General features: G+C 36.5%; 1 protein-coding gene and 1 pseudogene across 2 annotated transcripts; both read left to right on the forward strand.

Annotated features, from left to right (window-relative positions):
- Positions 1–5,135: 5,135 nt before the first annotated feature.
- Positions 5,136–11,563, forward strand: LOC130710740 (uncharacterized). Its single transcript, XM_057560091.1, has 8 exons — positions 5,136–5,482; positions 5,676–5,791; positions 6,577–7,522; positions 7,994–8,085; positions 9,134–9,208; positions 9,784–9,845; positions 9,926–9,995; positions 10,430–11,563. The coding sequence occupies exons 1-8, from the start codon at positions 5,281–5,283 to the stop codon at positions 11,198–11,200; spliced, it is 2,334 nt and encodes a 777-aa protein (XP_057416074.1). The 5' UTR covers positions 5,136–5,280; the 3' UTR covers positions 11,201–11,563.
- A 9,603-nt stretch (positions 11,564–21,166) lies between these two features.
- Positions 21,167–26,629, forward strand: LOC130715350 (aconitate hydratase, cytoplasmic-like; annotated as a pseudogene). The gene is made up of 16 exons (XR_009011631.1): positions 21,167–21,391; positions 21,878–21,988; positions 22,156–22,319; positions 22,409–22,462; positions 22,642–22,800; positions 22,899–23,060; positions 23,215–23,359; positions 23,448–23,590; positions 23,673–23,729; positions 23,826–23,905; positions 24,020–24,095; positions 24,657–24,845; positions 25,017–25,084; positions 25,198–25,316; positions 25,466–25,596; positions 26,254–26,629. The product of XR_009011631.1 is annotated as an aconitate hydratase, cytoplasmic-like (transcript).
- The last annotated feature ends 1,330 nt before the right edge of the window (positions 26,630–27,959 follow it).

The raw sequence follows: 27,959 nt of genomic DNA on the forward strand, positions 1-27,959 counted from the left end.
TTCCTCCTTCTCAAGGTTTACCAAACCCCTTTGACAGCTGCAGATGTAGGTGGAGGAGGAGGAGGAGGAGAAGGTGAGGAGTGAGCAGAATTAGCTGCAAAGACCAAATTCCCTTCACTCCATGCCCTCCTCATAGGGTATGAAAGGCTGTTACTGTTACACCTTGTCATCGGCTTCTGCGAGTAGCTTTTGAGTGATTTGTTATGGAGTGCACAGCCACAGTTTCGGTGGTAAGGTCGCCGCTCGACGTTGTTATCGTAGCAAGATATGCACCCCTCATACATTGACCAGAACATCCCATCTGCGGCGGCTCCGGTGGCCATGTCTCTGTCTCTCCAAGGAGGATCTATATGTACCTGCAGCTTTTGAGTCTGTGTTTATGTGTGAGAGAGCTTTTTTCTTAGCTAGATCATAGCTTGATGATACCAATGTGTTCGTGTGCAACTTCTCCTTTTAAAGATGTTTTAGGCCTCTAAGTCTAACCCAAAGCAATGGGCATTTATATAACACAACATGTGCTGGTAGTTAATTAAATAGGTATATATGCAGGCCAGATGGACAAAGTTAGTTGTGGAAGGGAGGGAGAGCCGTGTCTTGTGGATCATTATGAGCTTATGAACTAGTTAACATGACTAATTGTGTATCCTGATATTAGTTGAGTAGAATGTAAACGGGTAAGAAGAGTTTTATTCACATTTTTATGTGAAAGTGAATGAATGACATGGATGTTAATGATATTCAAACATAGCATAATTATATATCATGAGCATATTGTTATAACTTATAAGTATGAAACTAATGAAAAAGATCACTATAGCTAGTGGATTTAAATTTTTTTTTTTTCACCATTGATGTACTAGCCAGCCTTTTCGCTCACCTTGACTAATTTCGCTCACCATGCGTGGTTACTCTTGGCCAAACATCATTTTGAGAATGTCAGAAATCGATCTTAGGAGTTCGAGTTCAACCCCCAACTTGTCCCAATGGTGTAGGCCCATGCCTAACTTCATCTTTAATAAGTGTTAATGACAAAAAAATAACAAATACAATGAGTTCGGATATTAATGAACTCTATAGAAGAGTTATTTATCGGAACAATACTACTAAATAGTAAGAGATGTCCAATAACATTTATTTTTATAATAATTTTTAACGGCTATAAAATTAAAAACACTTAAATATTTTTACTTAATAAAAAAACACGGTCAAAAGTGGGTGTTATGGGTGTTATCCTTATTCAATAGTTCACCTATTCAAACACTATTGACCCTTATGGGATGAAGATATTATACATGGAATAAGTTAGAAAAGTCAATCTCTATTATAGGTTTTTAAAATCAATTCAGGCACCGATCACATTTATTTGCCCACCTCTTACTAACTGAAAAGCACTTTACCTGTTTTACAATTACTCCTATGTACATGCATGAATGATGATGATGATGATGATGATGATGATGATGATGATGATGATGATGATGATGATGATGATGGGACGTGTGTTAGAATTTCTAGTTTGCAGGCAACAGTTGGTAGAAATGAAAAAGAAATGAGCTGGGTAATCAATGTGACCCACAAGACACTCATCGGTTACCTATTCAATACCCATTTCCTTTTCTTATTGCCTTCCCCATATAGAAACAATTTTTAATTTTGACTTTTCGTTTTAGGTTAACAAAAAATCAATTTGGTTTCATTTTTATGGCTGCACGAACATGGAATTATAGATGGTTCCAAAAGCAATCTTAGTTTTCATTCTCCAAGTTTTAGTGTTTGAGTTATATACGTTAATCCTTTGGTTGCATTTTCTATGGGTTGTAGTCTTGGGTTTGGCCATATACAACATACTCAATTTATACGCTTTGGAATTATCGGATGGTTTTGTTTGGAGAATTATGGGAGCATAACACAAGAAATTGGTGTGGAAGTGAGATTTACAGGCAGTGGCTTTTGTTACGCTTTTGGAATATTCTGTGTAAATGTTTGATTCCTTTATTTGTTTTTTAAAGGAACAATGCAAAATCGATTTCTCTTTCAGTGTATTATAAGCGTGTTTTTTTTTTTGAAATCGGATTATAAGTGTGTTTATTAGTATAAGATATGATTGTATTATGTCTTTTTGGTTTACTTTCGAACTTTTTGGTTTACGATGGTATTATGTTTGATACTCTAATAGGATAAAACATGATAAAAAATTAATATTTAATATCCAACGTTTGGTTATACTGTGTAACTTATCATAATGTTTAAATTAATGTAATTTCATGTTTAGTGACGTATTTAAAAATGATAGATAATATTAAAAAATTATAAAAAATTATCATAATTAAAAATCCATTATTATTTATTTTTTACGTGATGAAGCTCTCTGGCGTTCAACTCTTTTCCAGCAACAGGGGCAGCTTCATTTAATGATAGGACCAGTCATGGAGTTTACGGCAACCCCGGTTATTCGCCTGTATGTGGACGGGAGTTGGAACCCCATGTGCGTCGGATGGGATGTGGGGCGGTGTTGAGGGATGCCTCTAGTAATTGGAAATCAACAACTTCTGTGAGCTTCGACCATGGCACGACGTTCCTCGCGGAAATCACGGTTGTGGAACTTGGTATGCAACACTCGCTTGATCTTGGCTACAAGAATATTGTGTGTGCCTCGGATTGCGATAGACTGGTCACGGTGTTGAGTTATGGTAGAGATACCAGTACGTTTTGGGACCGAGAAAGCATAAGGAGGGTTCTGGCTTTGATGACCACGTTTCAGAGCTGCTGTGTGGTTCATATAGCGCTGGAAAGGAATAACACGGCGGACACGAGTAATGATATATACACACCTCATTTTTTAAACACTTCATTTCCACATTTTTTTATTTCTATCTCTCTCATCTTATCATCTTTCACATCTCATATTTTCTCTCTCTTACTTTTTTTTTTCTTCCTATCTCTCTCACCATTCCACCTCTCCACCTCAAAAGAGAGGTGTGGATGAAACATTACTCCGGCGGACACTCTTGCCCGGGAAGCAACGCGTCTTGGCTCACCAGTTCAAACATGGAGCAGACCACCATCCTTTGTTGCTGCTGCTATGTTCTTGGATGACTCTACTTAGTTTTAATTTACTGTTAATCTTCCTCCTGTAACAAAAAAAAATCAATTTCATATTAAGTTATAGATATTTTCCAATGAAATAAAATAATTTTTAGAAGAACTTGTAAAAACTCAGCAAAAAAAAATTAGAATTTATCATTTGATCAAAACTTCAAAACAACCTTGAAAAAACAGTTTTGAAGAATTATATTTTAATAGGTTAAAAAAATACTTTATCCAATGATTAACTTATAAAACTATTGGATTGAGAGTGTTGCTCTCTTCCTTTTATTTATATATATATTTATATATATATATATTATCTTTAAAAACTATTCAATAACATTATCAAATATTAATTTTATTAAAAGTGATAATAGTGACGGTGGCGGTAGTACAACATTTTCTTTTTATCCATGAATTATCAGTATATTCTCGAGATGTTGGAGCCAATCCCAAACTAGAAGTGGGATATAGACTTGATTGCTTAATTAAGTGTATGACTAGTTATGAATTATGACTAGTTCTTGAGTTTAAGTGTAAAGAACTGTGGTATATATATACTTCTCAGGAAAAATATTTGTTTAGTTAAAATGAAGAAAAAAGGATGCATTGAAAGAAAAACATTCCAATTTTTCCCTAAGTTCAACAACAACTTTCACCTACAAATGGTGGTATGGCTTAATGGGATAACTTAGGCTTGTGATATGTGATAACTACACGATTATCTCTATACTCAAATGATTCTAGGTGTCCATAAGATTATAATTAGATCAACCATATTACATATCTTCTTTTTGTTAATCTAAAAAGTGGTGATACAAATGGTATAGTGATTGCGTTTTACATCCACTTTATGATACAAATGGGATGTAATAAAAATGAGAGCGAAGCTATAAAAATAGAGATGAATTTATCATAAAAAAAAAATAGAGATTAATTTCTATGAACTCACAGTATAAATAAGTTTTACACAATCATTCAATCACATCCCTCCATTTTACTAGTTCATATTCCTATTTTAAATATTATTAAATTCAAAATTAATTATGAACTAGCAAAATGGAGAGATGTGATTGAGTGATTGTGTAAAACTTATTTACACTGTCATGCATAAAAATTAATCTCATAAAAATTTGTCTTAATCACTCAATAAGGGCAATTTAATCTTATATACGGTAGTGAATTAATAATATCATTTATAAAAATTAAAGAAAAAGTTCAAAAAATCTTTTAAAAGCTGATCTTAAATTCTTCATTTATGATGAGTTTTTTTGTGTGTCAACAGTAAGTTTCGTTAAGGTATAATGACCAGTCAAACAACACTTAAAAGAGGATCTAGCAAAGGCAAAACCCCCAATAGTGATATACAGGACTACAACGTAAAACAATTCAAATCTCTGCACACTAACTCAACCGTCTAAAATAAATGAATTGCATTGTTCAAACCAAAGCTCCATCATAGCCTCTAATTGCTCATTGATGTCTAGAAACAAAAGTCTGACAAAAATTTGTTTCCATGTTGCTTCTTCACATTCCATGCCTAACTAGTTATGCTAGAGCTATGCATGAAGAACTACTAGAAAGACCAATAAAAATCAACCAACTAAAACTCCAAAGGCATGAAAGAGAAGGTTAAAAAGGAAGAGTAGTGGCAGTAGAGATTGAGGGCCTTGTAACTGTGGGTGGAGGGTAAAGGCGCGACCGAGCCTGCAACAAATTTGTAGCAAATGGTGGTGGCAGAAGGTGGACGGAGATGCAACGACGATAGTGGCAGAGGTGGTTCATAGGGAGCGATTTCTTCAGCTGCTCATGAGTGAGTTACTCAATCTCTAAAAATAATCTCAACAAAAAATAATAGTCATAGCATAGCTAGGAGGAAACATTCTAATTAACAAGAGTAATTTTCCTCAATAAAAGGATGGATATTCTCTTTCAATATTTCTATAACCACTATATCGGTGTTGGACTTGACCCATTTAATTGGTTGAAAGAGTTTATTGGACCCAACCTTAACCATGTGGGTATATTTGGTTTCAATGAGGAATATCCCATCGGGTCGGGTCACAAAAACCCGAGTCCATTCACTTGTGGGTCCTTCGTTCTTCTCTATCTGCCGCATCATCACCGCCATTGAAACACACACAAAGCTTCTCGCTTCACAGCAAATCGCACCACCACTACTCCACCACAACCATGGGCGGTGGAAGCCGAAGAGGAGGATCATCATCATCTGGAAGAGGAAGAGTGAAAGCAAAATCCAAAAGCAGCGGAGGAAACAGCAGCAGTGGCAACCCTAAAACTCGCAGAAGAGGTTCACAGGGTAAAGCTGGAGGACTCTTCATCGAAGGGGGTTTCCTATCTGATTGGCGTCCTTCTTCGCCAAATCGCAATTCAGGTCCTCCATTCCTCACTTTCTCTGTTTGGTTGCTCAGAGATTTGATTTGATTTCATTTCCTTTACTGTAGAAAAATTGAAATTTGATATCTGGGTATTGGATTTTGCTTCATTGGGTATTTAATTCTTCAACTTCTCTGTATATCTGAGCGATCAAACTGGATCTGATTTTTTTCAATTTCCCCCAATTGTAGGTAGAAATGGTAGCTCCAGGAGTCTGCATAGAGCAGAAGCCTCTGCTTCTAAAAGTGAGTTTGCAAAATCTTCAGGAGCTACTGTTGGATACAGCTATCCTTCATCTGATTTTCAGGTTTGTTATGCCTAATGAAGTTTTGAAATTTATGGAGTTTTCATTGTTTTTCCAAATGGAAGAAATAGGAGTGCTGGCTTGTGCTTCAGAGATTTAGAACTGAAATAATCAAAAGAAAGTATAATGTCAAGTGTGTGTTTACCTGACTGGAAGCTTTCAAGCAATAGTATAAGACTGTCAATAGTTTGCTAGCAGAACATGAATTTTCCATCTTAAAATTTCATTTGTGCCTTGGATAGATAGATTTTTGCGGAAGCACATGCATAATGTATTTTATAGCTGCTGTAGTGCATGATTGGAAAGTAACAGCAAAATGGCGTCTTATAAAACATAAGCTAGTCACGAGAATTTTTGGGACTGATTCAATTCTAAGTGTTACAGACGGTGAATCAAACATGCAAGTAGTATTGTTTTCAGCCCCTCTGCCTTCGGTCTGATTATGCATACTAGTGTAAATTTAATGAAGGTTCTTATGCCTGAAGGTTGAATTTTAATCATATAGATCACTGAAAAGTTCTTACTCACAAGGCTTCAGCATAAATTGTTCTCTGCTATGAGTTGATCAGTATGTGTATGCGCAAGTTTGTGTGGATGAAGATATTGTCAAAATCAGTACAACTTGATGAATAATTGCAATTCGGAAATTATATATTGTTTATTTTTTAACTTATCCACCAGCATAGTTTCATCAGATATATCTGGTTAAACATGCATTTAATCATAAAGATCAGATGAGCTATCACCATTGTTGCTTCACAGTAACTTGATTTGTCGGTGTGTACCAGGGCGTCTCATCTGTCGGGACTGGGAACAACAGTGAAGATAGTTATTTAAATCAGCTGCGATATCCTTTTATTTTCGTGGATTCCAAGCAGAATCAAGTTAATGCTCATATGGAGCAAACACCTCCTTCGAAGCCCAACAGTGTGAAATATACTTATAGCTATGGTGCAGATTTTGTTTTGGGAGACAGCTCTCATAGAGGTTTAGGTTTCCCTTCTGAACATGATAAAACCTCAAGTGGCATTGGCACATCATCCGAACAGATGCCCCAATCAACTCCAGTTTTAGATTCATCGTCCTTTGAGAAGGATGTTGGCTCTGATGAGGGTATCAATTGTGATTTAAGCAATCAGATGACAGACGACTTGCCATCAAAGGTGTCTGCTGTGAGAAATTCAGGGTTTCTATCAATTGGGGGTCTTAAGTTGTACACTCAGGACATCTCAGATGATGAAAGTGAAGATGATGATAATGAAGGTTCAGCTCATGATGACAGCTCTGCATATTCTTCTGAACCAGAAGAGTTACTTGGATCATCTGAAAGCAGTGATTCCGAAGAGACATCTGACAGTGATTCAGATATTGATGAAGAGGTTGCAGAAGATTATTTGGAAGGTGTTGGTGGTAGTGATAACATCATAGATGCAAAATGGTTGCTAAAACCTGATTTGGACGAGTCAGAGGATGATAGTTCTTCTAGCAGCTGCTATGATGAAGCTTTGGGGAAGTTGAGTGGAATTTCCCTTCAAGAAGCCTCAAGGGAATATGGCATGAAGAAATCTCAACCATGGAAGAAACGTTCTGTAAATTCTGGACCTTTAGATCTGGATGACATAATGCTGGAAAAAGATCCAAGAACTGTCTATGCTAGAAAGAAGCATGTTTCTCAGTTACCTCATTCTTGGCCTTTGCATGCTCAAAAGAGTAAAAGCTCCAAAAAAATGCATGGTACCACTTCCTCGTATCCTCCTATGATCCATTGTTTTTCTCTTAGTTCTTGCCTTTTAATTTAAGTAAACATGATGATGTAGTAAAAAAATCTCCTTGCATTAATATCACTAACCTGTACAGTTTAAATCCCTTGTTTATTTTGGCTTGGGGGGTGGGTGAATAACTGGTTAGGATGCAGTTGTATGTTTAATTTGGATGTGCCTTCATCTTTTAACTTGATGCCTTAGCTTTGAATTTGATGAATACTATGTACGATTGCATACTTCTTTATAAAAATATTCAAGATGATAAAAGCATGAACAAGGTTCTGAGGATTTCACTTCCATAAAACATTTTACCCGAACTGGTCGAACTTCTAGCGGCATAAATTATAGATATTGAAGACACAGTCACAAACATTATTTTTAAGACTGATGAGATGGTCTGGAATTCCAGCCTCTTCGTTTTGCTAATGCAGCTTTTATACAGGTGAAAAAAAGAAGCTTCGTGAAGAAAGGATTGCTGTCAAGCGTAGAGAGAGAATGCAAAACCGTGGTGTTGATCTCGAGAAAATTAATTCGGTACGAGACAAATTTAATTTTTCTTTCATAACCAATGATATATACGTAGTTATTCCTTGTCAGTGGCCACACTATATCCAAGGCAGTTTTCTTTTGTTTTCCCTTCCCCTTCTCTTAATCTTTGACACTCACTTATAATTTTCCATATAATATATGTGTAGATTGATGTGATTTAGTTATAGTTTGCTTGTAGCAAAATCCATGTTGTTGTTGTTGCTTGTAGCAAAATCTGGTTCCTTTTTTATGTAATCTTTTGCTCATCATTAAGCTTTTCACGTATATGTTTTGATCTTTTACTTAAGCGTGTTGCCTGCATCTTTCCTTTCTTATCATGTAGAATAAGAAAGTTCTGTAACTGGGTGGAGGGCCTCTTACTGGTTGTAATTATTGTTGAAAAGTTATAGTTATATGATAAGATAAAGATTTGCTAACTCATTAGTTAGGCATTATCTTATATCTCTCATGCCTCTTAGAGTGCGGGACCTATATAGTGGCTGTATTGTATGTATGTGTGTAATAGTTTGTATGTGTGTGTAGCATTTTACCTATATAGTGGCTGTATGAAACATATGCCTTTCAGAGCCCGCCCAAAGGTAGAATTGCTAAAGAGGAATCGTATGAATACTTAATTTCACTCTATTGTTTTGTTACAATTGTCACTTTGTGGTATAATATAATTATAATCAGAAACAGCTGACATTTAGGGTTCACTTAGCTTTGAGTTTTGTTCTTTGCGTAAGGCACCAGATTAAAAAGAATTGAGATGGTGTTTGTGTTATCTGTATTAGAAACTTACAGATGAATGTGTGATATTTAGAAGTTAGAACTCATGTCCCCCTCCCTCTTAATCCACTATAATTTGAATGAGTGTCCCATCTTTGTCTTCTACTTTGTTAGTGCATCTCAAAATGTTACTTTTTGTTCCTTACACATTGTGTCTTCTGATCTATTGCTGGATTCTAAATCCTATCTTTCTTTGTTTGAGTGTACCTTCTCCTCCGACTTTGATGAGGTTTCTCACCCTATCATTTTTTTTTTCGGATGCTAGAAATTAGAACAACTTGTTTTGGAGGAAGTGGATATTTTCTCTTTTCAGCCTATGCATTCTCGGGATTGTTCACAGGTGTGTATCCTTTCCTGTCTGTACTCTGGGCTCTATTGCTAAGTGTCCTAAATGATATGACCTAAAAGTATTGCTATTTAAATGAATAATCACACCAAGAATTACTCGTTAGCTTATTTCACATCAGTTAGTTGTTGATGTCAGATAGAAATCTTCATTTAAAAGTTCAAGGTTTGTAAGAAAGGTAAACATGAATGATTCAGTGCTTGAATTGTAGTTTGATCTTGGTGCCTGACTGCCTGTCTGGTATCTGGAATTGACCATAGAATTAGTGCTTGCAGCTAATTAATTTTTTTTGTTTCAAAACCTTTCTTCAATTAGAATCATAACTGCACATGACAACTCCATGGTATTACAAAATATTGCCAATTCCAAGGAATTACAAAATTACTAAAATCTGCTCAACCTAAAAATCGAAGACGAGCCCTTCTGGCTTTTTTATTTTGTGAGAGATTTTAGTTTTATTGATGACATTAACTTGAGAAAGAAAATTTAAATCCAGTGTGATATGATTTTTCTTTGTTTTCTTTGAACCATGTCTGTCCTGTGTTGATCTCAGTTCTCAATGAATACAGGTACAACGATTAGCAGGGATTTACCAGTTGAAGAGTAGCAGCCAAAGTTTTGGGAAGAAGAGGTGATACTGATATTCCTATATGTACAGAAAGGAATGTTAACGTGCACAAATTTAATATCTATCTGGATTTGTGGTTTCAGATTTGTGACTGTGATGCGAACTCATTCTACATCCATGCCATCTTCAAGTCGTAGACAGCGCCTGCAAAAGGTTCTATAGTGTCGCTAATTATATCTTCACATTTATTTATGCATTGCATAACAATTATGCTTTTTCTTCTCATTTCATCCCTGACCTTGAGTTAGAGAGTAGCACATCCTTTTCTCATTTATCCCCACTCTTCCTATTAGAATTTAAGTTACATCCTCATCACCACAAAACGTTGAGGCATTTAAGGAAATGGATGAGTGGGTCCTTTAACTTATATATTATTGTGCACTTGCTTATCTATACAATGTGGTACTTCTTTTACTTCCAGAAACTCTAACATATTAATTTGAAGCTTTTGATCTTTTGATTGTTAGACATTTCTTTAAAACTTGATATTATTTTACTCTTAATTTTCATACATGGTGCTGCATATGTGGAATTATATATTCTGTAAGCTGTTTTGGTTGAGACAATGACTGTTCTATGAATTTCAGTTATTGGGAGTTGATGATAAGGATGCTGATTTTTCTGTCACTGGTTATATGAATAAGAAGTCTGTGAGTAGAGAAAGAAGACTGGGAAACAAAAATGCTAAAAGGAATGACTTTAGACTGCAAGAACTTCAACCTTCCCAGAACAAGACACCAAAGTCAGCCAGCAGAGGCAGCAGGAAGGACAAGAAAGGGAGTGGACAGAAAGGTTCATATGCAAATCTGCCTGTATCATTTGTATCAAGCGGCGTAATCCAATCTGAAACTGTAGAGGTTACTGCTGTTGATAAGACTGATGGTACTGATAAGAAGGGTATCGGTATCACAAGCTCTGCTAATGTAGGTTCATTTGAGGTGCACACAACTGGTTTTGGTTCAAAAATGATGGCTAAAATGGGATATGTGGAGGGAGAAGGATTAGGGAAAAATGGTCAAGGCATGGCACAGCCCATTGAGGTTATACAAAGGCCTAAATCACTTGGTTTGGGTGTGGAATTCTCTAGTAACCCTGATGAGCCAGCCACTGAGCCAGCTAGGAGGAGTAAGTCTTCAAGAATTGGTACTTCTGAAAAGCATACAAGAACTGCGCCACCTAGGAGCATGTCTTCAGGAATTGGTGCTTTTGAAAAGCATACCAAAGGTTTTGGGTCCAAGATGATGGCTAAGATGGGCTTTGTTGATGGCTCTGGATTAGGTAGAGACTCACAAGGGATTACTACACCATTGAGCGCTGTTAGGCGACCAAAGTCACGGGGACTAGGCTCCAAAGGTTAATTTAGATTTCATTTGTTTTCCATGTTCCTTCTAATTGTATATTGGCTTAAGATTATGATCCAGCTTGTAGTTTAGCTTCCCCCAGGCGCGTTTTTGTGTGTTTGTATTTATGTTCAAGTTGGTAAAAGCACATTCACTCCAATGGCACGATACATTGTTTGCTCAAAAACTCATTCAAACTGCATTGGAATGTGCACGGACAAAAATACAAACACACATAGGACTATCTATGGAATCACTATGTTAAAATGCTATATTTTCTTGCTTTAGTTTTTTTTTTTTCCTTTTAACAATAAGATAACTTAGTCCTACAGAGGACTTGTAATTATTTTTATTTAAGGTACCTATGTTTTATTTGCCCAACTCTTGCAACCAAGTTGAATTTTCTCTCTGATAGCCCGATTTTATTTTTTTATCTTTGACTCAGATGTCCTCAAGTGTACGAAAAACTGTAGTTCTTTCTTTTTCCCCAACAAATGACTTTCCTAAAGTTTGAATTTGTGTTTTTTTTAGCTTGCTTATTACTAGATCTACACCTAGTTTGCCTTATAGCCTGTATGATACTGAATTGCATTTTATGTTGAAATACAATGGAGTCATTCTAGACATTTTAAACTGGCAAGGTGGCAAATTTTAATGGATATTTGTATCTGATCATTTTACATATGACATGCAATCATGGATATGGAGAAGTTTATTGGTCTGAATTGTATAACTTTCAAAAAATTGGTGTATTTGATTCGCTTGTAACTAGTTATCTCGGGTATGGTGGTGGCATCTTGATACTTCCATGGTTCGGCATGACCAACTAAAAATGCAGTTTGTAGTTTCTTTCAGTAACATCATATATCATGATGCGATTTTTTTGGTGAATAAATCATGATGCTCACATTGCACTAACCCTTGTGTTGTTCTAAATGATATGTGATTGATGAGAGGTTAATGCATTTTGCAAAGTAGAGAGAATGTTAATGTAATAATGACAAACCTCAAGGAAAGTGACTGTAATTACTCCAATAAAAATGGTAATTAGTTTTATTTGTTGTTTTGTAAAAAATTCTTGTGGAAGGAATTAAGTTTATACATGTTATTTATTTAATGTAGCTAATTGGATAGCTATTGACAATGGAATTTTTTTCAGCTTTCAATTTTTTTTTTCGAAATCAAATATATAAATATATGATGGATAAGACATAAATACATAACCCTTAACAAAGGGGAAGAACCACCAAAAAGACAACAAAACCTAGGATAACCCCAAAAATCAAATCGAAACTGGTATATTTCTCAAGCATAGAAAATATGGATCTCTATACATGTGGATGCCCCCTTTTATAGGGGGCGGATCCTCTAACCCTAACACTTCCGTCTATTACATAGTCAGCTGACTAAAGGGAGCAGACCGCGTGGATTAAGCTGGACGTCTTGACTTTTCCCTTGACCTTGTCGAGATTGCAGCCTATCAGACTGTTATGTTGACTCTCCCGTGATTACGGATGGATACCTCACCATTGAGTTGGCTCCGAAGTGATTGTGGAAGGATGGACCTCTATGGTGACTGCGGATGGTTGGGTTTCCGGAGCAACCCGACCGTCTTTATGGGGGGTACAAATAGGTCTTTATGGTGAGTGTGGATGGTTGGGTCTCTGGAGCAACCCGACTGTCTTTATGCCTGGGTCTTTGGAGCAACCCGAACGTCTTTATGGTTGTGTCATATCCACGCGCCCAAGTCGTAAAATGGTCCGGATGTGTCCCTTAGATTAGCTTGAACAGCCCAGTGATGGTAATGGTCGGGGTGTATTCCTTGGAGTAGCTTGACCAGCCCAGTGATGGTAATGGTCGGGGTGTGTTCCTTGGAGTAGCTTGACCAACCCAATGATAGTAACGTGTCCGGTCCAAATCGCGGAGCGGTTCATAATTTTTAAAATTTTCTTTCTTTTAAGTAATTCTTTACCATCTCTTCATCCACTCTATACCATCACTCCAAGTAATTTTTCTTTCTTTAATGTAACTATTAAATTTTATCCCATGAATGCAATTTGCATATGTAAGGAAAAAAGTGCAGCTAAACTGAAGAAACGGTAGTATAATCCTTATTAGAATAATGTTCATATGACTTGATGACCATTGATGATAGAGCATGGTCATGATCATGATGTTGGGTGGCATGGCAATAGTAATAAGACAAAAAAAGGACAAGAGGCAGCACCAGGCTGGTTTCCGTTCAGCCGCGCGCAACAGCCTGCAGACACAACGTACAGCAGACACACACATTCTCTCTCTCTTTCTCTCACTCTCTTCCATTCCCAAACCAATCACCATTCTCCATTCTCTTCATTCCACGTGTTGCTCCTTTTAGTAACCTCCATCCTCATTTATTTTTGGTTCAATGCCAAGTTTCTTCCAATACTACTACGTACTATAGAAGTATAAGGGTCCTATATAAGACTCATATTTAGTGTCCAAAACCACCCCATAATGATAAATATTATTATTTTGAATTAGTTTTAGTAAGTAGTTATTTTTACATTATTAAAATAATTAGTGTTTATTGGAGGTGATATGAATAGTTTTTCCCTGTATTTTATGCTTGTAAGCACCATGTGGCATGCATGTAATGACAATATGAGTTTCATACATGGATAAAAAGAGTATAGGATTAAAGCATTATCGGGAATAAGGGTTCGGGAATAAGAAACGTCACCATGTTTGCGAGCGGCGAAATATCAGGCTTGTCCGCGTAATATTGTGATCCTTAGGTGACATTATTCTACTTTTTGCACTGCATGTGTGTGTGCGTGGCCAAAAGAGGAATAAAATCCTGAATATGGCTGTTTTGAATAAAGTGGTGGTCCTTTCCCAACAAAATGACAAAAATCAATGGTGATTATGATTTATGACTGAGGGGCGTAGCTGTGTGGGTTATTAGAACTAGAGTTTGACCTTGTATACAAGCCAAAAAGAAAGTGGGTAGAAATTAGAATCAGAGGTTGTTTTTAGTTTTCAATTATATTTACACTATTAGTGATCAAAATTAAACTCTTATATTAGTTCAAAGGAAAATAAATCTTAAATTTAAATAAATTCACAAAAACAATTGGATTAATGGTTTGGTTTCGTCTTTTCTAGTAAGAAACTGATTATTCGAGTAGACAATGCAAAAGATAGGGAGTACAATTAATTTAGTTATCAGAAAGAATAATGCATGTTCATGGTTGGAAGATCATGATACACCATCATCATGCATCGCTCTTAATTTTGTCCATGACTAAAACAAAATTAAAGTTGGTGGCGACAAAACAAACAGGCGAAGGGAGCAATATCAGACTGCAGAGCCGGTATTTGCAGGGTACGTGTTACAGCTTTACAACAACCCCCCTCTCTCTTCTCTAGCATTGACCCCATTCTTTTTTATTCACATTTTCTAATCTCACTAACAAAAGTATTAATTTTCAAAAAAACAACTAATAACCCCCAATTTTTTTTATCTTTAAACCCTAACATCGTATTTTACAAATTTAATTAAATTTCTTACATTTAGTCCTTAGAATCATTTTATGTATCCAATGCATCAAATATTTCGAAACAAAATAAAGATTAAAGTATTTTGTGTATTTAAATTAATAGACTGATCAAATTTGCTTAATATAAGGTACTTAATTAGCTTTTAAAAATTAAAGGATCAAAATCACCCTTAAAACAAAATCAAAGGGATTAAAAATACACTTAAATCCTCTTTTGTTTGGCTATTCGTGTCACATTATGTAATATATGTCATTTGTCTCTCTTTTATTTTTTTCTCTCATTCTTTTAAATTTTTTTATGTACGTCTATGCCCAAATTAAAATCCTATTAAGTAAAGTGACACTGTGAAAGTGTAACATTTTATCTATCATTTTCTTTATAAATATTCAAAGAGTATAGGCATAAAGAGAGATGAAGAAACTTGAGAGAATGCGCTAGTCTACCAAACATTCAGTACACACAAAACCTGTCATGTGATTAGTTCAATCTTGTAGTATTATAGAAAAATACACAGTTCCAATTAAAGGTGCCCAGAATAAGTAGAGAACTTGAAAAAAAGTTCGGGAAATAATTGAAATAAATGGAAGAAGTTGATTTGAAATTAAAGATGGAGGGAATCTGTCTATTTAGCGCTGTAGAGCATGAGGCATTTAGAGCTTTCGATATTTACTTTAGACCACACTATTTCCTTCAACGAATAAAAAATTGTTAAAAATCGTGATAAATACATTTCAATACCCTGATAATTAAATTGTGGACAAATGTTCTACGGTTTTAGCTGTGAAAATATTATCCCACAAACATAAGTTGGTGTAAAATTTGACCTAGAGGATGTCAATGACGATAACAATAGGTCAAGTTGGCGGTGAGGGCGAGGTTGGAAACATAAGAGCTTTCACATAATCACTGTTGATAACTACTACATGAGGAAAACCTAACGCAAGAATAGTTTCAATGTCTCGAATAACCTAAATAAAACTTATAAGCTAAAAGATGTACTCAAATTATGGGAGACGCCAAATAACTAGTCATTTGTACAATCTCGCAAAACTCATCCTCGATCATATGAGCTATCAACCATAATTGATCCGTCGATGTTGAATTTAAAATCTTAAGGAGAGATTTCTTATATCCTATTTAATTTAAAGGGTTGTGTTATTTTAATTTCTTTACTAATCACTAAAATTTAAAACTCATTTTTACCTATGAAGAATAATTACAGTAAGTAAGCAAGTAATTATTTATTGGTGAATCATAGGAGTGCACAATTCAAGAAGGGTATGAAAAAAAAAGTGATGATCTAATCTGTGATTAGTACTTATTCTAATTGCATGTAATGTGAGTTGTTGGTTTTGTTTTAGTGATGATGACTCTAGATAAAATTAAGGCTGCATGGATATATATGATATTAATTTTTCGTATATATTCCACACATCCATACATACCATACATGACATATTCGACCCCTTCCCTCTACACAGGCATGCATGCCATTACACACACACTGCAGTGTAACAAACTTCTCTCTCTCTAACGTCCTTGTTGATCCCTTCACATATATAACACACAGACTCTCTAGCTTTCTCCTTCACTACCAAATCGACATTATCGATCATACCAGTGGTTTTCTTCTACTGATAACTTGCAATCCTTTTTTACATCACCTTCGACCCTTCATTTCTCTCATCTGCACCTTTTTTGTTCACCTGATCTGATGATGGTGTGAGACCCAAGATTTTAAGCTTAGAATAAATTAGTGAAATTCCTTATTAACGAATAAGTTCGATGTATCGTGAAGGGAAACCTGAACAAGAGTTTATTGGATGAAATAAATTTATGAAGGAGAAGGTTCAGGAAAAGTTCAAGGATTGTATCAAAACCGATAAAAGTATAGCACGACTAACATTCGCCTAATCTTAGGTCAAAGACACTAGTAAATAGCTAATTTACACTTTAGGACGCGATGGAAACTAATTCCAAAAATCTTCAGAGAAATGTTAGAATTTCTCTTATTCGTCAGTAAACAAGTATTTCGATGCGAAACCCTGGAATGTACGAACGTCAAATTCCAATTCTCGGAAGTTTGCCGAAACGGAATCCCTGATAGTTCAAAAACCCTAAAATCGACGGACGATGAAGACTTTTTCTATTCGGAGCTTCAAATAAAGATTTCATCCGCGCACGCCCACTCTAATCGACGTTCCGAATCTTTCTTCAGAAGGAAGTTTCTGCATCCGAGGTCAAAAGCATAAAGTTCATAAAGTGCATTTTTAAGCCGGTAAACATTAAAAACAAGCCTCGAAAACCAAAAATCATACTGATATTTCTTTGGAGAATTAGAAGATTCAGCGGGAAGAATATCGTGTCTAAAATACGTTGGAATCAGTAGGAAAAATCGGAATCGCGAAATTCTCATTTTTCTGCATTTCCCATTTCCTATATATAGTATGAAAAATGAAAAAAAAAACAAAAAAATTCACAAACACACACACACGGCCGAGGGGTGCAAGGAGGAAAAAGGAAGAAGTTGATTTTCGTCGTTTCTTGCCCGATTGCTTCACCGTTCGTTGCTAATCGAAGACATCGAGGTATAGTTACTATCCCTCACTTCTGATCGTCAGATCTGTCGACTTTTTCTATGTTTTTCTGAGCTCAAAGTTTGGAGCTTTTTGTAAAACTGTCCAAATAAGCTGATTTTGGTGTCTAAACTTAATGCCCACGTGCTCTAGAGCATGAATATCCAGTTGTTTTCGACTGAATCCTGTCGAAATCGTCGCAGAGGTCAAGTTTTCTGAAAATACCCATTTTCTGACAGAGGTTCCGCTTTTTGGATCAAAAACTCTCGACTGAGCTTAGCTTCAGTAGGATTAGTTGTTATAAATGTCGTTAGGATCGAGCTCATCAAATTTGTTTTTCGAAATTCTGATTTTGAGTTTCCGAGCTAAAAATAATGACCAAAATACCCCTGCGACAATTTTCGACCCGATAATTTTTCTGAGAGTTTCCCTGGCCTAGATATCGCCTAAGAATACCTAGGGATTGTTTTAGATCGAAGAAAAAGTTCGAAAACCCTATTTTCTATAGTGGCCGAAACCTATTTGCTTGGGTACCGTGTCCAAAAATAATTTTTGGGACTCTATGACCTGAGCCATTGCGTAGCTCTTTCAATTGTCGAAATTTTGGCGCCGGTTTCGTGTCATTCCGAGTTCTGTAGCTCGAGTTAGGCACGTTTTAGCGAATAAGGTGTTTTTGTACAAAACTTGAATCGAGTCAAAACTCATCCATTCGGGGGAAGCCCTTCCATTCGTGCCTAAATGTTGTACTCTGAAGTTTCTTGAGCTTTGTCGAACATTAGTTAGGATTGTTTCGACTGTATCGACTTGTGATTGACTCATTATTGCCTTGTTTGCTCAAAGGTTCAATTGTGGAAACTTTGGGATTGACTGAACAAGCTTGTGAGGGAGACCTACACCGCGAGACTGGAACAACTCGAGGTTAGGGCAACTTACTTGCTAGCTAATGCTACTAGGCGTCGATCAATTCGACTTGGTTATTGTGTTGATATTGAATATTGCTTTGATTTTGATTATTGCTTGGAATTGAGAAAATGTTTTCTGGAGGCTTCGGCCGAATGAACTTATATGAGATGTGTGTCTCCGTTTTCTGAGAGGCTTCGGCCGTTTACTGGTTTCTGTCTTATCGCTTTCTAGTGGACATGACAGGGTTATGTTTTGCAGCACTGCATTAATGTTTCATCGCTCAATAGAGCTTGATGTAATTGTGTTTAAGATTAAATTGTGCTGGCTATATTCGTGCATTTAATGCGACTTTCGGAGTGTGGATTACACTTATCTTCGTCATGGCAATGACGGGTTTGTTTTGGGAATGTTTGATAGGTCGAACCAAGGTTCGAGCCTTTATTGTTTTAGGAATCGAGACCTTCCCGGGGAATTACTTGGGTTTATTGGGATCTATTACTTATAGAGTTTTGAAACAAACGAAATCAGAACTTGATTTGTAAATGAAATTCATAATACACTAATCAAAGATAGAACACATTTTAAATAATGATGATAACCTCTTGGAAAAGACTTAGGATGTGAAAATGGTTTGGAAAACGGGAAGGGTCGACAATCTAAGTGTGAGGAAAACTTTGAGTGCGATAGCACCTTTTTTTCCTTTAGTGGTTTATCTAGCCATCCAAAGGATGAGCCTGGGATGATTGGAAAGTCCCCAAGTGCGAGTGCACCATCTTTGCTCATTGAGCAGCCTTTCGGCCATCGAGCTGATGAGCCTGAGTAAATTGAAAAGTCACTGAGTGCGAGCAGCATTCTCCTTGTTCGTTGAACAGTCTATTCGACCATCGAGCTGGTGAGTCAAAGTAACTTGAAAAGTCACTGAATGCCAGATGCATTCTTTTGCTCGTTGAGCAGTTTGTTTGGCCATCGTGACGGTGAGCCCAAGTGACTAGTAAAGTTACCAAATGCGATTAGCACTTCTTTGTTTACCTTAGAGTATTGTAGAGACAATGTACTCTAGCTAGACACGCGTGCCTTGGTGAGGACGATTCGTTGTTTGGCTAACCATATTGCATTCATGCATACATTTCTTGGAAAGTGTGCTGCTTTCCGAAGGACGATCTCAGATCGGACTTCAACGGAGCTTGATGCCCCAAATGGAGCTAGCTGCTTCACAAGAGCGTGCTGCTTCCCAGGAGCGTGCTGCTTCATAAAAGCGAGATGCTTTAGCGAAGCGAGGTGCTTGGCTTGTCCCATCCATCGAGATGGTGACATTTTATCCGGATCATCTTTTGAGCATGACATTGCACAGGCACGCCATGCACCTAACCATACTTGTGAATGTTATTGTGATTTGTTGTTGATAAACATCGTTATATATATCTTGATGATTTTATGTTGATAAACATGCTATGTATCAACCTTAGGGTAGGCAATACATGACTTATAAGTATATATACAACATATATATATACCCCCTTTATCACATGTTGTTTGTATTATCTATTTTATTCCGTGAGTTGACCCTAGCGCCTTGGCTTTGTGTGTATGTTTGTGTTTGGGCGGTCGGCCTGCTGCCAGGCGTCCGTCAGCCGGTTCATGATGATTCGTTGTGCGGGAAAGACCCGGAGCGTAATGACTATTACTGAAGCTTTCGACGAAGACCCGGACTTCAGGCCTGATCGAGGAAGGGTCGATGAAAGTAGTGTGGGTTATGGGTGGTTAGAGTCTTTGAGATGGTTGTTAGAGTCATAGCTCTGATTGTCATTCCTTATTTTGGGGCAGGGCAGGTCCCCGACTATTAGCTTTTCATGTGATTCCCTTCCATGAGGATCACAGGGAGTTTGTCGGACGTAGGAAGTCTTTTGAGGCCGTTTTGGGCCGACTTACTTTCGTTGGAGGACTGTACTCAGAATACTTAACCTTTGTTTTAGTTTGTACATATTTGCCCACGGGCACTACCTTTCCGTCTCTGGAGGTCACTCGTGACGATGTTTAGTTGCAGCGAGGGCTGTGCTTGTATTGTATATTAATCACTGTTAATCGCGATTGGGTTGAGTCTTTATTTCGACAAGTCTTTTTATTTAAACAAAACAAAAAAAAATACCTGCTTTTTCCGCTTTATTTTATTTTGAGTTACTAAAGTGACGCCACCGAAATCGGGGTGTTACAGATGACACTTTTGTTGACAAGACATTGGAGGAGGAGTCAAGTCACAAATTTCTTGAGTGTGAGGCACCTTTCAAGAAAAGGTGGCAGAGACTCTTCTGGCAAGCTCACCTCAGAGAAGAGGGTAGATAGTACTGATGATGATCCTGCCAGTACAGACAAGGAGAAAGCGGATGCTCCTGCCCAAGGTGGTTCTTCCCGCAGCACAGAGAAGGAGAAAGGGAATACTATTGATTGGAATGTCATTTTAGATCTGATCAGGAAAGCCCCTCAAGTTGCCAGAGAATCAAGTAAAAGTAAAACCAGGCATAAGGACGACATTGAGCTTGAAGTTGACCCTGATACTGGTCTTTTTGATTATGACAAATATTATGCTAAATGGGATGAAAAAGAAAGGAGAGCACAAGAGAAAGCATTGTGGGATCGAACCCATCCGCGTAAGGACGACGACATTCACCTTGAAATGAACCCTGATACTGGTCTTTTTGATTTTGAGAAATATTATGCTGAATGTGGAAAAGCAGAGGATGCATTGTTGGAGCTAGACCCCGAAAGACAAGAGTATATACGGCGCGTGATATTGAAACAATCAAGAAGTGAGTTGTTGTTACAAGTAATAATTATTATTTTATTTATTTATTTTGCTGAATTCTGTGGCTTCTCCAACACAAATCTCTCTCCAGAAATGATTTGTTTTATTTTAAATAAGTAAAATAAATAAATTAATTAATTATTCAATCTACCAAAACTGCCCTGTTTGGACGGGAAGGAAGTCGTTCACGGCGCCGTTGGGTTGAAGGATTCAGATGACACGACGACGGGTGGTTTTGTTTTATTATTTTTGGGAAAATAAATGGTTCTCAACTCTCGTTCACTTTCTCTCGGACAGAGGCGCTGCCCCGCCGTTGATTCACTCGTGCCACCTCTCATTCCTTAGGATCTAGGGTCTTCTTCTCTCGATTGTGTTTCTGCTCCTGAGGTCCCTCTTTTTTTCAGAGTGGTGTTGCTCTTTTGAACTGATGAAATTAGGGATTCACACATCTTGATGCCACTTTTTTAGTTATGATTAAGCCTTTTTTTGGGTTCTATATGTAACATATAACAACTAATCACAATCCACTAATTATAAAATACCAAGTCACTGGCTTTTTTACTGGCCATGATGCTATTCTTTGTTAAGCATGCTTGCAAATTTCCTTTGTAAAATTTGTTAGGAGCTTAATCTGATTGCTGTTGTCTACTGCATATGACCTAAGTGCATAAGCTTGAAATGTATCTCATTTTTCATGTTCTTAGGAATGTGTATCCGAATATCTGATTATGTTCTTATAGTTTCCGAATATCTCATTTTTCATTTTACATGTCTAAAGTAATAATTATTTTGGGCTTGGTTTTTATGTTATTGGAGAAATATTTACCTTTGAATTTTGTGAGTGGTTCTGACATGTTTGCCATTGTTATACAGGATGGAATTCTTTTAATCCTTTCTCTGGATGCCGTAGGATCCTCTGCAAGCCTGGTGGTCGCAGATTTGGACTGATCCACAGCCTTCCTTCTCTCAATGACCCAAGAATTGGTAATTTGATAGTTCAATTTTATTTTCCTTGTTCGGTTTACTAGAATTTTAGGTGAAATGTGTGGTTTTGTCCCTTTATCATGTGTTTGATGAAGGGGATAGCACATTCTCGTTGCATTTGCTTAAGTTGCTGATGGTATCAATTTTATTTTTTTTGTGTATGACAGATAGGTTGCCATACTCAATTAGAATTATGCTGGAATCTGCCATTCGTAATTGTCACTGGGGACAAGATATTACTAAAGAAGATGTTGAGATGATTATTGACTGGGAAAGCTCTTCAACGAAGCAAGTTGAGATTCCTTTCATTCCAGCTCGTGTTCTCCTGCAGGTACCTCATTCCATTCTAGGTGCATAAGGAGTTGTTAAGTAATACATGTTCTTCATTTAATACCTAACATTTGTTTTCCCTTTCCCCAGGATTTTACTCAAGTTCCAGCTAATGTAATCCTGGCCTGCATACGAGATGATCTGGTATATATCACTTTTCTCTCGGTGTTTGGTATCCTTCCTTGTATCTTTCCCCTTATTCTCAATTGGGAATTAGGGTTCTTAACACATTCATATTTTCTGGGTTCTATCACATATTTTTATTCTACTTTATGCTTGCTATAGTGTAAGTGGCTCTGAATCTGCACAATACTTGTTTTCAGGTTTCTGTTAATCTCGTCACTGGTCATTCAGTTGAAGTTGATGTGGCTAATCTGGAGCTTGAGTTCCAGAGAAGCAAGGAGATATGTGATTCCCGTAGACGGGTTTCAAAATCTTGCCACAACATGCTTGTAGTTCCTCCTGGTTCGGGACCACATCAAGTAAGTTCAGAATCAGATATATGAAAAGATGTCATGGAGTATATTCTTCATTGTTTTTTGGTTGTTGATGATATTGCTTATGATGTCTCAAATTCCAGGTCAATCTTGAATATCTCAGCAGTGTTGTATTCAACGCCGAGGGCTTACTCTATCCTGACAGTGTGGTTGGGATTGATTCACACACAACTATGATAAATGGGCTTGGAGTTTCTGGATGAGGTGTTGGGCGTATTGAAGCAGAGGCAGTAATGTATGGCAAGGTATGTTTCCTTCTGAATTTGATTTTTGTATAATGAAATGTTTGATTCTATAAAAAAAATAATGAGCTGATGTTTTATTCATTTGAATTACACGATTGTATCCTTTATCTACTTACCGTGGGGATCCTAATTCTGTGTGTTGTGGTAATGACAGCCTATGAACATGATATTACCTTGTGTTGTTGGATTCAAGTTGTCTGGAAAATTGCGCAACGGTATTACAGCAACTGATTTGGCTCTAACTATTACACAAATACTTCGTGAACATGGTGTTGTTGGGAAGTTTGTTGAGTTTTATGGTAATTAAGTTCTCCCGTATCTCCTTATTTTTAGCTTGTGCTGGTCTGTTCCAAATAATGACCTGTTTTAATGGTTTTTGTTCTATAGGTGATGGTATGCGCCGATTATCATTAGCTGACAGGGCCACTATTGCCAATATGGCTCCTGAGTATGGAGCGAGCATGGGTTTCTTTCCCGTAGATAATGTTACACTACAATACCTCAAGTTAACGGGAAGAAGTGAAGAGACTGTGAGTATCACCTTATATATTATTTCCCAATGACGTGAAATGCTTATAGGATTATCTAACCTTCATATTTGGATGAACATAGGTGGCAATGATAGAGGCCTACCTCAGGGAAAACAAAATGTTTGTGGACTATGATGAGGTAATACTTGAATACATTCCTTTAATCCTTTTGAACAAAACAAGTACGTACTGATGTTAGAGGTGTATAATGCTAATTGGGTTTCAATAAATTCAGCCTCAACAAGAAAGAGTTTATTCATCCTATCTTGAATTGAACCTTGATGAAGTTGAACCATGTATCTCAGTGCCAAAGAGGTAAGACAGTTAGAGACTGTATTGCTTTGCATGCTGCCTTGTATTTTAATGTGAGTATTTAAATTTCTCTTCTATCACTAAGTGTTTTTTCATACTAAATGATACCCTGGCCAGACCTCATGATCGGGTGCCTTTGAAAGAAATGAAGACTGATTGGCATGCTTGTCTTGATAGCAAAGTGGGGTATAAGGTTAGTAATGTTGTGATATTCTAATATTTTTCTCATATTTTTTGTCTCAAGAAAAGATGACTTAATGGTTTATTTATATATTGTATTAGCTCCCAACCATTTGTTCAAAGCAAAAATGCAACTGTCTTCGCATTTGGTTGTTTTGTGATAAAAATGCTGACTGAATTAAGTTTTGTCTCACTTTTCAATTGTGTGTCTACAACTTCAATGACTAGCACCTGACATGGTCATCACTGAACAAAGTTGAAATTGTTGCCTCTAACAAAACTTGTTTATTATGACGAAAAGTGAATGAACTTGTTTGTGAAACCGTGAACAATCAAATCACGGAACCTAAAAAGTGATGATTTTACTGGAACTCAATCCTATTTCTAGAAAACTATTCTATCTCTACCTTGTTTCTCACTTTCTATCAGCATTATAATAACTAGAATGCAAGTTACTCCCTTTTTCTAATATTAGTATTCTGATTGTTCCAAGTCGTAGACCTTCAACTTGGAGATTTTGCAGTCACAAAGCATGCAATAATATAGTTTTCCTATATGTTTTCTTTGAATACAGGGATTTCTTTCAATAGTAGAAGATGTAGAAAACAAAGTTGCAAAATTTGATTTCCACGGGCAGCCAGCAGAGCTCAAGGATGGAAGCGTTGTGATTGCTTTAATCACAAGCTGTACAAATACGTCAAACCTGAGCGTTATGCTTGAGGCTGGTCTTGTTGCAAAGAAGGCTTATGAGCTAGGTTTGCAGGTTAGGCATCAATATAATTATGTTATGAACTGTCTTTTTGCTCCTTTTAGACAAGACATCTTAACTATGATGTGTCCCACTTTTCATACCAATGGGAAAAAAGGACAATTGTTTTCCGTTTATGTTCTCCTCTTCTTGATAATAGTTGTTCAAGTTTTCGCTGTTTGTCAGGTTAAGCCTTGGGTTAAAACAAGTCTTACTCCAGGCTCTGGAGTTGTCACAGAATATCTACTTCAGAGGTATTTCATACTTATTAGAATATAATCCTGTAATTTGTATTATAACGTATTTTCCTGGCACAAATTTAGAAAAATGTGTACCAAATTTAAATTTGTTTTTTACTTTCTTGCAGTGGCCTGCAAAAGTATCTAAATGAACAGGGTTTCCAAATTGTTGGATTTGGTTGCACCACAGGCATTGGAAATTCAGGGGATTTGGACAAATCAGTTGCTTCTGCTATCTCAGAAAATGGTAATTGAAATATCATATTAAATATTATGTCTATAACTGAAGCTGATTTCTTTGCAATTCTCAGTTTTTCTCTTGACTTTTAGATAACCCCTTGATCATATTCTGCTCTAAATTACATATACTAATACATTCTTTATGGTTTCATGCAGACATCAGAGCGGCTGCTGTGTTTTCTGGGAACCGTAATGTTGAGGGGCGTGTCCCCCGTGTGCATCCTTTGACACAAACTAACTTGCTTGTATCACCTCCACTGGTTGTTGCTTATGCGCTTGCTGGGACGGTATGTATGCCTTCTTCATGTTTCTAATATATATATATATATATATATATATATGAGAGGTTTTTGGTTCTTGCTTCTTCCATATTGTCTTATTTGCATGTCTCTTGTAAGACTAATTCTAAGATAATTACTGCCAAGGACTTGGTCTGAAGAAACAAAAGTGTTAACTGTTAATTACTGGAGGCTAATTACATGTATTGGTATTTGTCTGTTGGTTACTTAATATCCACCCTCTTCAGTTACATCTTTTCAGCCTCGTTCTGCATGTAATGTATTAGGGCTCATGCTGAGTCCTCATGCATTCTTAGTTAACTTTTTGGGTTCTCAATTTCTCTTATCAAGCACTGCCTTAGACCTGACTGTTTGGATACTCACATCCACAAGTCTGGATCTTGAGTTACATTTGGCTATGGCTATGGCTTTGGTAGTTTTGTTTTCTCTGACATCGAGTTTCATGTCACACAATAATTAGGCATTTTCTCCGGTCTATAAACTTTACTTAGAACCTTGTTTTAGTTGGTTGTATGCATACTTATACTTTATTTAATACTCTATTCAAGGTCTCAATGAAATTTGGAGTTCAAAATACATCAACGATAATTTCTTACCTACAAATGTTGTTAACATTAATTACTCACCTTTTGGTCAAATTTCCAGGTTGACATTAATTTTGAAACGGAGCCAATAGGGACAGGGAAGGATGGAAATAATATCTACTTAAGTGATGTTTGGCCATCCACTGAAGAAGTTGCACAGGTGAATGAAGGCATACTTCCTTATGTCATCAGGAAACTCTAGAAAGCAAGGCAGTATATTGGAACATGTGGATTATTATTCCATGAAACGGAAAAACTTACCCAGTCTCCGTTAACCATGATATTTTTCGTTTGTTCTTTGATACTGAGTCATCTATCAGTTTGTTATTTCGGATTCCATATTTCTCTTTCCGTATGACGTTGTTTGGAGGACCACTCTCCTTAACTCATGTTACTTTCTGGAAGTGATGCTAACAATGGGATAGCATTTGATAATATTTTCACATGTCAACTTGAGCTCATGATTAGTAAATTTTAAACAACCAAAGCCTAAGCTTTTTTAGTAGTATTGCACAATCACGTGTTTATTTATGTCCTGAAAGAAACCATGAATATATATTGAACTAGGGAGATTGATAAAAACTTGAATATCATATGCTAGAAGGGCACCCTGGTAAAAAGAAAATCAGAATACAACAATAAAACATGTTCTTGCCTTTGTAATGTAAGAGGTTAGTGTCGGTGAAAAAGTATTTCTGACATTTGGGCTATTGTGATTTATAGATGGGCATACAATGATACAATTTAATGTTTCTTATATTATATTTATTTTATTTTGTCACTTAGTAAGGATGACACCACAAAAATTACTTGAATCAAAATTTTCAAACAGCAAGGATGGAAGTGTATCAGCTGTGATTAATTGATTTTCAACTGTAGTCTGTAGGTGTTTATTAGGAATAGCAAGAGTGGCATAACATCTTGATTTTGACATTCGGCTGAAGCCATTTAAGTTGTTGAAATTTTTTTTAATGGATTCCATTAACTTGTTAGGTAGGAAGAAGAAACCAAATTACAGAAAACTAATGTAATAGATCAAAATGCAGATGGATTTGTCCTTGACCAATCATCTTAATTTCACTGTCTATCAAACTTTAATTTAAAATGATTGGATTTGAGACCCTGACTTATTTTATAAAACTTAACTTGTAAAATACGGATAAACATCTTTTTTACTTTGATGAAGAACTCGAACTCAAATTTGCTGCTACAAAAGATCAAATATCAATTGCAAGCGGTAACTGGAAGAACTAAATAAAGAGGGCGTTGAGCATAAACACAGTCAAGAGGAACAAAGGGTTTAATTCATTGTTATAGATTACAAGATAATCTTGAGCTATTGAAATTGATTTCCAGAAACAAAGACCACCCCACCGTTTCCTCTTACTTGAGAAGCAGATGCTTGTCAAGATTTCAATTTGGATTTCAATTTGTAGTGAAGGATTTAGGTATTCTCTCCCGGGAAGAACTTGTTTGTAAACAATACAGTTGGAAAAAAATTTGCATCGAATGCGGCGCACTGTATCCGTTCTATAACGATTGTTCTTTGAATAATGATTCATAGACATAGGAATAGTAGAAACACCCCAAACACCCCTTTTTCCTGTGGATTTGGCCAAATAATACACTGAACTAACCACCTAAATACACATGACTAATCATAAAGCACATAACCGTGTAAAGTTGAAATTCATAAATTAGGAATTTGGCCAAATAATACACTGAACTATCCACCTAAATACACATGACTAACCATAAAGCACAGAA

This window comes from Lotus japonicus, chromosome 4 (assembly GCF_012489685.1).
Source record: "Lotus japonicus ecotype B-129 chromosome 4, LjGifu_v1.2".
In the NCBI taxonomy this organism is placed as follows: domain Eukaryota; kingdom Viridiplantae; phylum Streptophyta; class Magnoliopsida; order Fabales; family Fabaceae; genus Lotus; species Lotus japonicus.

Coding starts and splice junctions, on each gene's coding strand:
- LOC130710740 (XM_057560091.1), top strand. CDS start 5,281: ATGGGCGGTGGAAGCCGAAGAGGAGGATCATCATCATCTGGAAGAGGA. Junction 5,483..5,675: donor TTCGCCAAATCGCAATTCAG/GTCCTCCATTCC, acceptor CCCCAATTGTAG/GTAGAAATGGTAGCTCCAGG. Junction 8,086..9,133: donor ATCTCGAGAAAATTAATTCG/GTACGAGACAAA, acceptor TTCGGATGCTAG/AAATTAGAACAACTTGTTTT.